Genomic DNA, 15,563 nt, shown 5'->3' with positions numbered 1-15,563 from the left:
TTCTCATGAATTTCTTTCTCCCGGATATATATGACGCAAAATAACTCCAAAAAAAAAAAACAGTTTCAAATCATAGTCCTCAAGACCTCAACAATGGCTCAGTACCGGCAAATGACAACTCTCGGATACTTTGCAGTGAGTTTGATATTTTCATCCATCGTGTTGGATTAATCGAAAAATGACCTTATCGCGAGTATATTTATCAACCTTACTGACGGTGGAATGGACAATCACACTCCCATAATGTCTCAAACATTTAAGAGCAGTTCATCATGTGAACATGAAATGTAATTGAGCAGCTCGAGCAAACTAGACCGTGCAAATTACAGCTCCTCACAGACATCAGACAACTGCATCGACGAACTTTCCATTTGGTAAATATATGCCTCCCCTTTTGATCACAACGTCAGTTCTAAATTGGTATTCCATTACGCACTTCAACAGTAATGTCTGCAGACGGTAAGATTGTCACTAAATCACTTTACTAAAGCCTGGCAAAGGAATAGCTCTTAAAAGATTCACCAGACCGCCCCGTCTTTTCCCAGCATCCATTTTTTGCGTGAGATTCAACAGGGGTCAGCTTCCAGGTAGACATCTCCCATAAACTCCAGAAGACTCCACTTCTGGTCGGGTTTCTTTCAACCCAAAAAACTTAGCACTATCAACCTGCACTTTCCGATATGCCACTTAAGTCTAGGGCAAGTTTTGTGCAGGGAATGTGCCAAGGATGGCAGAAAGAAGAACAAATCTCAGCGAATTCCAAATATCTCTTCAGGTGGATCATAAATATGCCGCTCAGGAAAGAGCTCCTCGAAGTCCTGCTTCACTCTGTTTCTCAGGAGCGGATGAGGTAGAAGACCCTTCAACAGTATCCTGAAGGGCAACTCCTCAGGAGGGTCTGGAGACAACTTCATGTCCTCGTAAATGTTCATCGCATCTGCAGGAGACCCTTGCCTCAGAAACCCTCTTATAACTTCGGTGTATGTCTGAGAATCAGGGAACAGCCGCTCCTTCTTCATGTTCTCCCAGAGTTGCATGGCCTCATCCATCTTCCGAGCCCTAGCCAGTGCTATTATTAGATCCTTGTAAAGGTAGATGTCAGGCTTGTACCAATCTTGCTTTTGGATGATCCTAAACATCTGCAGAAAAGAAAGTTGTTCTTGAGCCCACCAAGAACCAATATTCAGTTCCAGGGCAACTCTGATGTACTATAGTAAAACATTGTAGATATCATTCCTGAACTCAGCAGGAATACCCACACTTCCACGAGTGAATCATGTTATTTATCATGTCATCCTCAGTATTAATGACAAAGTATTGAATCCGGACAAGTCAATCAGGCAATGAGCCTTCCACAACCCGACAGTTCGGCAATTTATACATGCAGTCATTTGTTTCACACTGTATCTTTTTCCACAACACATATAACAATGGCCACGAGAAGACTCATTCTGATGAAAAATTTGCCCATGAAACAATAACATCCAATATTCCTCGGCTCATGAAGCGCTTCCACTATCTTGATTACAAGACTTTTCATCATGGATCCTATGTAGTAGTGGAGATAAGCTGGACTGGGGATGTAGTAGGGACCCCTAGGCTGTGTTGCACGATGAGGAAACTACAAGGGGATCTACAGGAGTTCAGTAAAGAATACTCTTCTGACATTAATAATAGAGTCAAGCAGGCTCAGGCTCAGCTCCCTAAGGTCCATGCTAAGATCATGAGGAAAAGATCAGATTGTTTGAACTTGTTGAAACTGAGTGAACACTGTGTAAGGAGTATGCCCACCTGTGTGCTGCCAAAGAAGGATATTATAAACAAAAGGCTAGAGTGACGTGGATATCTTTGGTTTATCAGAACATGCAGCTTCACTAATAGTATGATAAGGGCAAGAAGAGCTGAAAAATCAATACACTACCAGAGTTATTCTGCCTGAGGAAAGGGAAAGGATAGGGGAATTTGTTGCTTGCTATAGCCAATAAAGCTGTGAGATTTTTATGAAAAGTCTCTGGGTGCTGGTTGACCCAGCTGTGACTAGGGGTGAAAACAGCCGCTGAATTGGAGCAATGCTAGTGCCATGACATCCATCTAGCTACTCAATGATAGCTTGGCTTAATGGCTGCTCTATAATCGAAGAGCAAGAGGTTTTTGGTCTCTGTCTACTTACAGGATAAGGCTACAAACAATTCACTCACAGGCATTTCATCAAACAGCTAGCTTGCTTGCGCTAATTTCATCAGAGCTACGTAATGTATGGCCATGACGGGGGTTGAAGAATCCAATCCATGAACATGCCAACACGCAATAAGTATCTTCACATCATGAAGTTTGCCATAGAGAACAGCAAGCGAAAAGTCAAATCAGTGCCGATGAGGGAGCCAGTAGAACAGAGAGCAAGACAGAGAGAGAGAGAGAGAGAGAGAGAGAGAGAGAGAACCTTGATGGCCAAAGACACCTCCTCCTGGCGCTCGAGCTCCCCGAGGACGGCGATCATGTCGAGCTTTAACAGCCTGGAGACGTGGGTCTTGACGAACCCATCGAGCTTCTCCTCGTCGTGCTTGAGCCTCTTCAACCCCTGTACCACGAACAGCGCTTCCTTCCCTATGAGCTTCTTCCCTCGCCACAGCGGGCCTCTCGGCCTCCCGTCGTGATACTCCCGCAGCCCAATAAAGCCACTCAAGTGTTCAGGCCCTGAACAGAGCATCGGAAGCTGCCTCTCCGGATACGCGGCCAACGGTGGCCTCCGCTTGAGAGAGGCCGCGACGGTGGTGAAGCTTCGAACAAAGACAGGAGAAAGTAGTCGGATTTTCGACTTGCAGAATGATAAACGCGCCGCCATTGAAGCTCTTGGGAGAACTGGCCGATGGAAAATTGCAAACTTTTACTCCATGGCTGGCTGGTTCGATCTCGTATCAAACCTCAACTTGCCACTGTCAACCACGGGCATGTTCTGTATTATAACTTTTTAACCACGCGCATACAATATATAGCACGTGACTTTCTACTACCACTTCGTTTGGCCTTTGCTCCCAAATTAATTTGTTGCTCGGAAATATTTTACTTCTTTTTTTCAATTACAAATAAAAACATTAACCTAAAGGAAAGGGGAATAGACGAGAGATTGGTTCGATTTTTATGTGATTGCAAATATCAACCTCAGTATTGCGTGGAGATGTCCGATACGATACGACATCTTCTTGTTAGGTAGGTAAAAAATTAAAATAGTACGGATTCTTTGATCGTGCAATCTATCTATCCGATCGATATAATATTCTAATAATCCAAGCAACACAAAAAGAATTTGAAGATGATCGACAGTATTAATTGCTTTTCCATGTCAAGAGATATGGTTTGGCATCCGATCATGAAGGAATATATGTAACAAATGATCAACTCCAAAATACAGGGAGATGTTTGCGGCATGGCATGAGAACACATGTTATTCGTTGCATGCTTTACTTCGCTTATTGTTATCTACTAGAGATCTCCTACTTTTAATCGCTAAGAAGACGATGCTATAATTGCTACTGTGGCGCCGCATACATGGTGATCGGTGTCTTCACCTTGCGCTGTCCATCTGCCCATAAGATCGAAGTGCAAATGACATCCACCAGTCTTCCTGAAGCTACGACTGTGAAAGTCTGCTTCTCGCCTATGGATTTGAAGCGGAGGGCCTGCAGGAATACATCGATACTCACATCTAATTCTGAGGAGATCTGCGGAACCAATACTTTGTAGATCGAGTTCGGGGGACCCACGTTCGTCACTGTCCTGTTCAAAGCTATCTGAAAAGACTTCCTGATTGGCACTATGAAGATGACCGCAGGGTAGTTGAGCTTCGATGGCGACATTTCCTTCGATCCTTCGGGACAACTGGCGGTTCGATTCGACGAAATTCTCCCTAAGTTGTACTGTAGGTTGCAGAGGAAGCTGAGATAGTCCTGTTTCTCAATTTCATACACGAGACCTGGATCCACAGCGCCTACTGGATTAATGTGGCCCGAACCAATACCTTCGGGATCGGAAAGGAAATGCATCTCAGTAGCTGCAACAAAGGGAAGGAGGTTCGTCGTTAGACAAGGCCAAAAGGCTCCTTGCTGCCCCAGTTTTTTGTTCTATTCATTTAATGGAGAATTGAGAATTCCGGAAGGAATAACATCTGGTTCCAGAATCTCCAAGTTCGTCACTTTTCTAGGACTAGGAGGCAGCAGAGCACAGGTACAATGTTTCCCAAGACAAACAGAGGTCTCAGCTTAGTGGTGGTGGAGGAGAAGATAGATATATACTTACCGGTAGTCATAATAGCCGATTTTATGGCAGAAGGAGACCAATCGGGATGAAACGACTTAATGTACGCTGCTACACCAGCAACATGGGGGGCAGCCATGGAGGTCCCTGACAGGAAATTGTAATTCACACTCCTCTTGTCTAATGGGGAAGAAGAAGGTGAGCCGAGAGGCGAAAAGGCAGCCAAGATATTCACCCCTGGGGCACTTATGTAGGGCTGTCAAGATTTTCATCCGGAACAACATCAATAAATGAGAGTCGTGTGATTTAACAGATATACATATCCATTACGTCCAAAAAAGAGAACAAAGATTTGCTGATTGGACTCGCCTTCCTGATTTCTGCGACTAAATTATTCGGGCCCCGCGATGAGAAGGAAGCAACCATAGGATATGGATTGGTGTTTTCAACTTCCTTAGATTTCACATTTCAGTATCCGTCCCGTGAGGTTTCTGCAGTGGGGAGGAAAAGAACCCGAGACGTCACATATTTGCGTAACTTTCATTTTCCTGAGTAATTAATAACGCTCACTTTGTATCGTTGAAGAGCTCAGCATAATTAACGTAGAGATCCTGCACAAAACACAGCATTGGAATTGGAGGGACGAAAGGTTCAGGGAAGGGTGTCTGGCTGTTGCACTGTGCCATCACACCTGCAGCTCCTTTACTGGCAGCCTCCTCGATATTCTCGGGAAGCTCCGTGTCACAGAGCACAATTTTTCCAGTCACTTTCTTGCCGTCCAAACAAGTGGGGTTGCACACGCTGGATACGAATTTGAGCAACAAATGTTTCAGTTAACAACATCGATTTACACATAGAAGAAGGAAACTGTAATAGGGCGATCATTTATTGTAAAGTTATCTGCCAGCTTGAAGATCTACCTGGCCAGGTCTTCCGTGCAAGCAGAATTCTTCACCTGGACACCATGTACAATCGGGACACTCGTGCTCATAGATGGAAACGCATTTATGGTATTTTCCTGTTCAACAAGAAAAGTGTATTTCGATTGCAGTGTAAGGCAAAATTTGGGTACAATCCGACTAAAGGCAATGCTATATGAAATGCAATTGAACACATGAATTCCAGCCAAGTGGGGAAAAAAACTGAATAATTAGAGAGCACTGTTTTCTAGCCGACAAAATCCGTTCATGTCTATAGGTTTTTTCTTCGAACCGATCGGATTCTTGTCACTGCTCAGAGTAGTACATCTCACAAACTTATTATATCAATCAATGGGCTATCCCTTCTTTTTTTATTTTTGGTATTGTCCTACAAATTTGGAACCACATTTATTTTGATTCAATTGTTTCCTTTCTGGTCATTTTGTATATGCATATATACATGATTTGATATGTGCATCTTTGTTAACGTAAAGGTTGATATTTAAGACAATTCATATATACCATAAATGATTCAATACGTTTAGCTGTACCATTTTAAGTCTTGTTTCATAGGCATGCAAGTAAATGGTCGATTCATGCCCACCACACATGCCCATATGTGCGTGGTATGGTTTGACATGTGCAATTGTGCAGCTTTGGTAACGATAAAGGACGTTGATAATTAAGACTATTCATATATATCATAATTTTGGCTGTACCATGTTATGCCTTGTTTCATAGGCATGAATGTGAAATGGTCGATTCATGCCCACCAAAAATACCCATATATCGTGGAATGCTTGCTGTACGGTTCTGCAGTCAAAGCATCCGGAATGAACATTGAGCAGCCTAATAACCGAGAGCATCCACAAGCCGAATTCGTAGGCATGGTGCCATTGCAGGATCCGGTCAGCCAGGTACACCTGGTTAGAGAATATCTGTTTAAGGATATAAATCCGAAGTAATAATTAAAACAATATTATGCAAAATATTATACTTCAATTGCTACTAAAATTTTTAGATTTCTTGGAGTAAATTGTTAAGCATATATGGTACATCGTATAAACACCGATCCTCCTTCTTAATGAGAAAGTATCTTATGCAACAGTGTCACCACGTCAGCACTGCCATATTGTGACACCAGCCAATCATACAATGACACATGGGATGATAAAACTCGTTAGCTCGCTCTGGTCACTTAACAACATTAACAGCTTATTCTCCATTCCCTTTGCAAACTTTTTTAATCTCTTTATCGCTGAAGAGGACTTACGAGAGGAGATTACTTAGAGGGAACAAGGTAGAGCTCGGCTTAGTAGCTCGGTTGGAACAAGATCCTATTGATCATAGAAGAGAGACAAATTCATTCAGTGCTTCTTCAAAGGTAAGCCAGTCTCACAACTTGGCTTGGCATCATCCTACAGGTCGGGAAGTATGGCTGGTCAGTCTGAGCATGGACATGCTTAAACAAATTTTCCAAGGAGTCAGAATTGTGTGACATGTGGGCGTGCTCATTCCGGTGTTTGCTATGCACAATCTGGAGGTTGTGTATCGTTGCGGATGACGTGATCACTTGAAGAATAATCGTCCGCAGCTTAGTAGTGGAATACCAATTTACTTTTGATGCAATATGAAGGGACGCATGGCACGAAATTGTATTGGTCGATACAAAGAAATGGTTGCCCTCTCAGGTGATTAATTATTATGTATATCTTCGAGTTTTGCTAATGGAGATCAGGATTTAATCAGTCACGAGAGATTGTTCACCTCAAATTTCATGCTCTCTATAGGTGCCTACGCGTTTCGGGCGAGCAAAGTGCACAACCTACCGCGAACCTGCATTTGCGTCATCTCTCAGGAAGATCTTCCCGAGTGCAGGTGGTGACGACAACCACGCGTCACTAGATGTCGACCAAAGCAAATCATGTTTAGCTAGATGCATGGTTTGCTAATTAATTAGGTGAGCCCTTAACTTGTTAATTTCTGTGAAAGGACTAAATTTTTACATAACAAGCAGAAATTATTGCAAGGGCCTCTATAATGATCCAATCCAATCACTATAAGGCCGTTCGATTGGAGCGAACCATTACATTAGGTGATGCATTGAGGGATCCGAAAGCCTTTTCGAAGGCCCTTTGAAGGGCCCAATTCAACACGTACTTTATTACTCACAGTGATGACTGAATCAATTCAACACGTATCTTATTACTCTTGACGTAATAATTATTCAGCAAAAGAAGACATAATAATTTAATTAGCTCACCCCTTGAAACGGCGTGGAATTGAGTGGCACATGTTTTTATTTATTAATTTCAAATTTTCAAATTCGAATTTTTTATTAATAACTACTTTTTATTTATTTTTTCTTTTCTTAATTTAGAAGTCAAATTTTTTACAAAAAAATAATATCCACTGCTCCTCCTAGAAATTACAAAACCCAATATCTATAGAAATTTTATCTTTATCTTCTATTTTCTTTTCGGTAAGATCAAAAGTGCCATATACTTAATAATTGAAATTATTAAGGATTGCGAGCTGTATTCTCATTCTAATAACTGAAACTATTTTAACAATAGAGATCTAACCATCATAAAAACAATAATTTAGTTTGTATTCATAATTTTATATTAGCATGTAAAAAGTTGTAAATTCAAACTTGTAATAGAGTAATATATATTAAATACTCATAAAAGTTTTTGAGTAAGGAATTCATGTGAGATATATATATATATATATATATATCATTATAATTATCAAATTAATTTCTAAGAAAAATAATCTAAAATTTGAATATTTTTAAATAAGATCATTAGTTTTATTTTATGAAAGAATATGAATCTTAGAGTTTATCAAAAGTTTTAAACTTTATTATTTGCTTGTGTGCCTTAAGTATAAATGATATTTCATATATTAAGTTTTACAAATTTGAACACTTTTAGATAAAATGACCATGTCATATGGATAAGAGTTTTACTTAATTAAGTTTTTATAAGAGCAGCTATAATGCTTAAATTCTTTTAAAATTAATTTTAAGTTTATATAAGTATATAAGTGAATATGATTATTTATTTTCTTAAAATGATAAATATATTTATCTGTTAATGACATGATAATAAGTGATTGAAATATTTTTCACACATTTTTTAATATATTTTCTTCATAATATATAACATATTAACATATGAATTAGTAAGGAATTACCCCTACATTATTTTGACATTTTCTTTTCTACTCCTATTTAATGCATTGGTTACTTTCTAAAATGATGAATATGTTTTATTTGTTAACGATATAATAATAATAATAATTAAGTTATCAAAACATTATTGATAAATTTTTCAATTTTTCTTTATAGTATATAGTATATACAGTATATTGACATTTGTATTAGTGAATATTTTACCATTTTACCTCTATATTATTTCGAGATTTTCTTTTCTACCTATATTTAATGCATTGGTTACATATTTATTATAATTGATATTCAAGATATTAAATTTTATAAATTTGAACACTTCTAGATAAAATGACCCAGTACTTGGATGAGAGTTTTACTTAATTAAGCTTTTATAAGATTAGCTACAATGCTTAAATTTTTTTAAATAAATTTTAAGTTTATATAAGTATAAACGATTATTTATTTTCTTAAAATGATAAATATATTTATTTGTTAATGATGTGATAATAAGTGATTGAAATATCTTTTATGCATTTTTGAATATTTTCTTCATAAGATATATATAGTATATTGACATATGAATTAGTAAGGATTATACCACTTTACTCATATATTATTTTGATATTTTATTTTCTGCCCCAATCTAATGCATTATTTATTTTATTAAAATGATTAATATATTTTTATTTGTTAACGGTATAATAATAAGTGATTGAAATATTCTCATACATTTTTGACTATTTTCTTTATGATATATGTTGTGAAGGATGCCGCATTCGAGAAATTTGGACCGAGAAGAGAGAAGAAATAACTCTAAGATATACGTGGTAAAACTCTCTGAGTGAGGGAAACGTCAATGGACAAAGTAGAGAGATTCCACTAGATCCATAAATCGAAAATTACACACTTGAGATAACACTCGTATTTCTCAGCCCTTATTACAAGAGCTAACCCGAGAATAACCGCACAATTCTCTCAATCCTCCCCACTCTCTCACTTTATGAACCTTAGAGACTCCAAAAGAGTAAACTCAAGAATTTCCAAGAAGATTACCCATAATTCTCAAATAACATGTTGTCTTGATACAAGACCCTCTCCCCTTTAAATAGATATAACGCCTTCCAATTATCTCAAAGATATCCTAATATAATCTTAGAATATTTTCCCTTTGAAATATTCTAAATATATTCCAAAATTATCCCTTCATGCGTCTCGTTTATAAAAAAGTTGGTTCCGCGACCGTATAAGCTTGAACTCTTAGAATGAATAGGAGCCCAATCCCTTCTACACTCACAAGAGATACATATTTTAAGGTGAATAAGCCCGTTTGATATTTAACATGTACAACCAACACAGATCATACATGAAATATCTATTTTTCTATCATTACAGATGTAGTTACAAATACTTACAATTTACTATCCCAATCTAATCATGGTGGTTAACCCGAATTGCATAGAAAGTTCATTAGTTTGTAGGATAACAAGTTCGAGATATTACCTCACAATTTCGGGATGTCATTTGTTTTGTTATATTATATTATTAGTCGTAGAACCCATGCGTTACATGGGATTGAACATGATTTTTTTTCCCCTCCAATTTATCATTTACAAAATATGTGTTCTAAATTGTTAAAAATAGTGATTTACAATATAAAAAAAACAATATTTACATGAATAAGATAGTAGGTATTTAATTTCACGGATAAATTCTGAAAAAAATTACATAAAAAAAAGAAGAAGAAGAAGAAATCAATATAAATTTCACTGTGTAAGGAGTATGCCCACCTGTGTGCTGCTAAGGAAGGATATTATAAACCAAAGGCTAGAGTGAGGTGGATATCTTTGATTTATCAAAACATACAGCTTCTTTTATAGTATGATGAGGGCAAGAAGAGCTCAAAAATCAATACACTACCCAAGTTATTCTGCCCGAGGAAAGGGCAAGGATAGGGGAACTTGTTGCTTGCTATAGCCAATCAAGCTGTGGGATTTGTGAAAACAGCCACTGACTTGAGCAATGCTAGTGCCATGACATCCATCTAGCTACTCAATGATAGCTTGGCTTAATGGCTGCTCTATAATCGAAGAGCAAGAGGTTTTTGGTCTCTGTCTACTTACAGGATAAGGCTACAAACAATTCACTCACAGGCATTTCATCAAACAGCTAGCTTGCTTGCTTTCGCTAATTTCATTAGAGCTACATGATGCGTGGCCATGACGGTGGTTGAAGAATCCAATCCATGAACACATTGTTATCAGAACCGGACCAAACTGGCCGGTTCGATCGGTCGGACCAAAAATCGGCACCATGCTCGGATCGATTTGCCTAGAAATTCAAGTGGCAGAGTTGAACCGTCAAATCCATTAAATTGGCTGGTTTTTTAGCAAAATTTCATTGAACCGATCGATTCTATAAGTTTTAAGGATTTGAACACAAGACTTCTTATTTCTCATACTAGCATGCTACCAACCAAATCATCATTATTTTTTTGTTCTTTTAACTCTGCTTTTAAATACTTATTAAAATTCAATATTTATTTTGGAGTAAGAAATATTAAATATAAATATTTTCTTACATTATCCTTAAATTTCTTTCATCGTACTTTTATTTTAATTATTATAATTTTATTAATTGAATATTTATTTTATTTTAATTAAACATGCGATCTAATCCCTCGATTTGACCTATGAATCCATTTTCCGGTTTACTATCCGATCAAGTTCCCATAACGTGCCAACACGCATAGAGAACATAAAGCGAAAAGGCAGTCAGTGCCGATGAGGGAGCCAGTAGAACTGAGAGAGAGAGAACCTTGATGGCCAAAGACACCTCCTGGCGCTCGAGCTCGCCAAGGACGGCGATCGTGTCTAGCTTTAACAGCCTGGAGACGTGGGTCTTGACGAACCCATCGAGCTTCTCCTCGTCGTGCTTGAGCCTCTTCAACCCCTGCATCACGAACAGCGCTTCCTTCCCTCACCACGGTGGGACTCTCGGCCTCCCGTCGTGATCCTCCCACAGCCTAATAAAGCCACTCAAGTGTTCAGGCCCTGAACAGAGCATCGGAAGCTGCCTCTCCGGATACGCGGCTATAATATCTATCTATCTGATCGATACAATATTGTAATCCAAGCAACACAAAAAGAATTTGAAGATGATCGACAGTATTAATTGCATTGCCATGCCAAGAGATATGATTTGGGATCCGATCATGAAGGAATATATGTAACAAATGATCAACTCCAAAATACAGGGAGATGTTTTCGGCATGGCATGAGAACACATGTTATTCGTTGCATGCTTTACTTCGCTTATTGTTATCTACTAGAGATCTCCTACATTTAATCGCTAAGAAGACGATGCTATAATTGCTACTGTGGCGCCGCATATATGGTGATCGGTGTTTTCACCTTGCGCTGTCCATCTGCCCATAAGATCGAAGTGCGAACGACAGCCCCATTTATCTCTTGTTTTCCTGAAGCTACGACCGTGAAAGTCTGCTTCTCGCCTATGGATTTGAAGCGGAGGGCCTGCGGGAATACATCGATTCTCACACCTAATTGTGGGTCGATCTGCGGAACCAATACTTTGTAGATAGAGTTCGGGGGACCCACATTCGTCACGGTCCTGTTCAAGGCTACAAGAAAAGACTTCTTGTTTGGCACTCTGAAGATGACCGCAGGGTAGTTGAGCTTCGCTGGCGACATTTCCTTCGATCCTTCGGGACAACTGGCGGTTCGATTCGACGAAATTCTCCCTAAGTTGTACTGTAGGTTGCAGAGGAAGCTGAGATAGTCCTGTTTCTCAATTTCATACACGAGACCTGGATCCACAGCGCCTACTGGATTAATGTGGCCTGAACCAAGACCTTTGGGATCGGAAAGGGGATATATCTCAGTAGCTGCAACAAAGAAAGGAGGTTCGTTGTTAGACAAGGCCAAAAGGCTCCTTGCTGCCCCAGTTTTTTGTTCGATTCATTTAATGGAGAATCGAGAATTCTGGAAGGAATAACATCCGGTTCCGGAATCTCCAAGTTCATAACTTTTCTAGGACTAGGAGGCAGCACGGCACAGGTGCAATGTTTCCCAAAACAAACAGAGGTTTCAGCTCAGTGGTGGTGGAGGAGAACATGGATACATACTTACCGGTAGTCATAATAGCCGATTTTATGGCGGAAGGAGACCAATCGGGATGAAATGACTTAATGTATGCTGCTGCACCAGCAACATGAGGGGCAGCCATGGAGGTCCCTGACAGGAAATTATAATTCACACTCCTCTTGTCTGATGGGGAAGAAGAAGGTGAGCTGAGAGGCAAAAAGGCAGCCAAGATATTCACCCCCGGGGCACTTATGTCGGGCTGTCAAGATATTCATCCAGAACAACATCAATACAGTGAGAGTCGTGTGATTTAAGAGGTATATATATCCATGTCATCCAAAAAAGAGAACAAAGATTTGCTGATTGGACTCGCCTTCATGATGTCTGCGACCATATTATTCGGGCCCCGCGATGAGAAGGAAGCAACCATAGGATATGGATTGGTGTTTTCAACGTCCTTAGATTTCAGTATCCGTCCTGTGAGGTTTCTGCAGTGGGGAGGAAAGGAACCCGAAGAGGTCACATATTCGTTTAACTTTCATTTTCCTGAGTAATTAATGACGCTTACTTTGAAACGTTGAAGTGCGCAACATAAGAATCGTAGATATCCTGTACAAAACACAGCCCTGGAATTGGAGAGACGAAAGGTTCAGGGAAGGGGGTCAGGCTGTTGCACTGCGCAATCACCCCTGCAGCTCCTTTACTGGCAGCCTCCTCGATATTCTCGGGAAGCTCCGTGTCACAGAGCACAATTTTTCCAGTCACTTTCTTGCTGTCCAAACAAGTGGGGTTGCACTGCCTGGATACGAATTCAAGCAACAAATGTTTCAGTTAACAACATTGATATACACACAGAAGAAGGAAACTGTAATAGGGCGATCGATTATTGAAAAGTTATCTGCCACCTTGAAGATCTACCTGGCCAGGTCGTCCGTGCAAGCAGAAAGCTTCACCTGGAAACCATGTACAATCGGGACACTCGTGCTCATAGATGGAAACGCATTTATGGTATTTCCCTGTTCAACAAGAAAAGTGTATTTCGATTGCAGTGTAAGGCAAAATTTGTGGACAATCCGACTAAAGGCAATGCTTTATGAAATGCAATTGAACACATGAATTCCAGCCAAGTGGGGAAAAAAACTGAATAATTAGAGAGCACTGTTTTCTAGCCGATATACGTACAGTCAGCCAAGTAAACCCGTCCTCAAGAGTGGTCTCGAACCCTCGATTTGTGCTGCTTGCTGCCACAGTGAAGAGCCATGGGGCCACACTAGAGACTGTTCCCTCAAATGGCCCATCGTTCCCTGCTGACTGTGTCTTGAGGATCCCTCTCTCCATTGCGTGAAAGCCTCCAATTGCGACAGGGTCGGTGTCAAAGCTCTGCGCCCCTTTACCACCAAGTGACACCGTGATGATGTCAACTCCATCTGCGATGGCATCATCGAAGCCAGCCAGGATGTTGGCATTCTCACAGTCTCCTTTGCCATTGCACACCTTGTACACAGCGATCCTCGCAGATGGGACGCCGCCTCTCGCGGTCCCATTCCCTAATCCAAAAAAGCTCACGCCATTCACAGAGTTACCAGCTGCTGTCGACGCTGTGTGCGTCCCGTGGCCAAAAGAGTCCCTTGCAGAAGGCGAGTCATCAGTGTAGAATCGTGCTCCGATGAGCTTGCTGTAAGTCCAGGATCAGAAGTTAATAGTAAAACCATCACGGACGGGACTTCTCGGTGCAAAGGAAAAGACGGAAAGAGCAAAACGAAATTTCTTGTGACACAAGGAACCATCAAAGGATGAACGTCATTTACTTGTTGCAGGTGAAGTTGGCGCCTTCTTGGCAGGTACCCTTCCACTTCTTGGGAGGAGAACCAAAACCTTTGTCGCTGAATGATTCCGACTCCGGCCAGACACCACTGTCGAGGACTCCAATGATTATATCACTCTCGATTGAAGGGTTTCGCTTTGCAGTCTCATGCAAGCCCAGGAAGTCCCACGATCCCGTCGTGTGGAGGTGGAAAGTCCCACTGGGGAATACCGAAATTATGTCGTCTCTGCCTGTAACGTTGCACGATCATCAAGAGTTATTGAAATAACAAATCGAAATGAAGGAAGGAAATCATACCACGAAAATTCCATTACGCCTACGGTATAAACATTTCTTGAAGCACTTACTGGCTATTCTCTTGGCCTCACTTTCTGTGAGCCTCGCCGCAAAACCGTTGAAACTCCTCTTGTAACTTCGGATAAGGGAATCGGAAACGGCGCTGGTGGAACAGACAATGAATAGGTATCAAGCAATCAAAACCAGGAAGATTCGACTAGAGGGATGTGATCGGAAGGTCAAGCACATAAAATTTTTACCCCTCTCCAATCGCTTCCTGCAATATACTGGAGTGTGCAGAAGCCGGTGAATACATCCCGTCCTCCGGAAGGTGGCCCATGTACACGATGTAGACCTGCATCGATTATCAGAAAATCCTATGCAGAATTGATACCCTTTTATGGGAAACCAATCAATGTTTAATTTTCCGGAAACCATGAGAATTGTCAATAGAAAGTGGATAGAGGCTGGCTTGCCTTCCTTTCCTCTGCATCCTGGGAGCTGCACAGTCTGTTCATGTGCAGTAGCAACACAGCTGAAAGAACACCGAGAACCCGACAAAATCCGTTCATGTCTATAGGTTGTTTCTTCGAACTTATCAGATTCTTTCTGGTCATTTTGTATATGCATATATACATGATTTGATATGTGCATTTTTGGTAATGTAAAGGTTGATATTTGAGGCAATTCATATAGACCATAAATGATTCAATACGTTTTGCTGTACCATGTCAAAGTCTTGTTTCATAGGCATGAAAGTAAATGGTCGATACATGCCCACCAAACATGCCCATATATGCGTGGTATGGTTTGATATGTGCAATTGTGCATTTTAGTAACGATAAAAGGACGTTGATAATTGAGACTATTCATTTGTGCCATAATTTTGGCTGTACCACGTTAAATCTTGTTTCATAGGCATGAATGTAAATGGTCGATTCATGCCCACCAAAAATACCCACATATGCGGGGAATGCTTGCTGTACAGTTCAGCAGTCAAAGCATCCTGAATG

At 40.2% G+C, this 15,563-nt stretch overlaps 3 protein-coding genes across 3 annotated transcripts; all 3 read right to left on the bottom strand.

Moving 5' to 3' along the window:
• Positions 1-167: 167 nt before the first annotated feature.
• On the bottom strand, positions 168-3,008 carry LOC116201609 (protein THYLAKOID ASSEMBLY 8-like, chloroplastic). Its single transcript, XM_031532889.1, has 2 exons — positions 2,441-3,008; positions 168-1,139 (listed from the first exon to the last, which is right to left on the bottom strand). The coding sequence occupies exons 1-2, from the start codon at positions 2,840-2,842 to the stop codon at positions 750-752; spliced, it is 792 nt and encodes a 263-aa protein (XP_031388749.1). The 5' UTR covers positions 2,843-3,008; the 3' UTR covers positions 168-749.
• A 360-nt stretch (positions 3,009-3,368) lies between these two features.
• LOC116198963 (subtilisin-like protease SBT4.3) lies at positions 3,369-4,515 on the bottom strand. Its single transcript, XM_031529244.1, has 2 exons — positions 4,294-4,515; positions 3,369-4,048 (listed from the first exon to the last, which is right to left on the bottom strand). Exons 1-2 carry the CDS (start codon positions 4,388-4,390, stop codon positions 3,528-3,530), a joined length of 618 nt encoding a protein of 205 aa, XP_031385104.1. The 5' UTR covers positions 4,391-4,515; the 3' UTR covers positions 3,369-3,527.
• A 6,988-nt stretch (positions 4,516-11,503) lies between these two features.
• LOC116200638 (subtilisin-like protease SBT4.4) lies at positions 11,504-14,911 on the bottom strand. Its single transcript, XM_031531467.1, has 9 exons — positions 14,811-14,911; positions 14,622-14,713; positions 14,258-14,504; positions 13,560-14,124; positions 13,368-13,465; positions 13,018-13,248; positions 12,823-12,937; positions 12,495-12,708; positions 11,504-12,250 (listed from the first exon to the last, which is right to left on the bottom strand). The coding sequence occupies exons 1-9, from the start codon at positions 14,909-14,911 to the stop codon at positions 11,721-11,723; spliced, it is 2,193 nt and encodes a 730-aa protein (XP_031387327.1). The 3' UTR covers positions 11,504-11,720.
• Between the last annotated feature and the right edge of the window lie 652 nt (positions 14,912-15,563).

The sequence above is a fragment of the Punica granatum genome, chromosome 3, assembly GCF_007655135.1.
Source record: "Punica granatum isolate Tunisia-2019 chromosome 3, ASM765513v2, whole genome shotgun sequence".
NCBI classification, from domain to species: domain Eukaryota; kingdom Viridiplantae; phylum Streptophyta; class Magnoliopsida; order Myrtales; family Lythraceae; genus Punica; species Punica granatum.
Note: the sequence above shows the minus strand (reverse complement) of the source record. Positions and strands in the feature narration are given on the sequence as shown.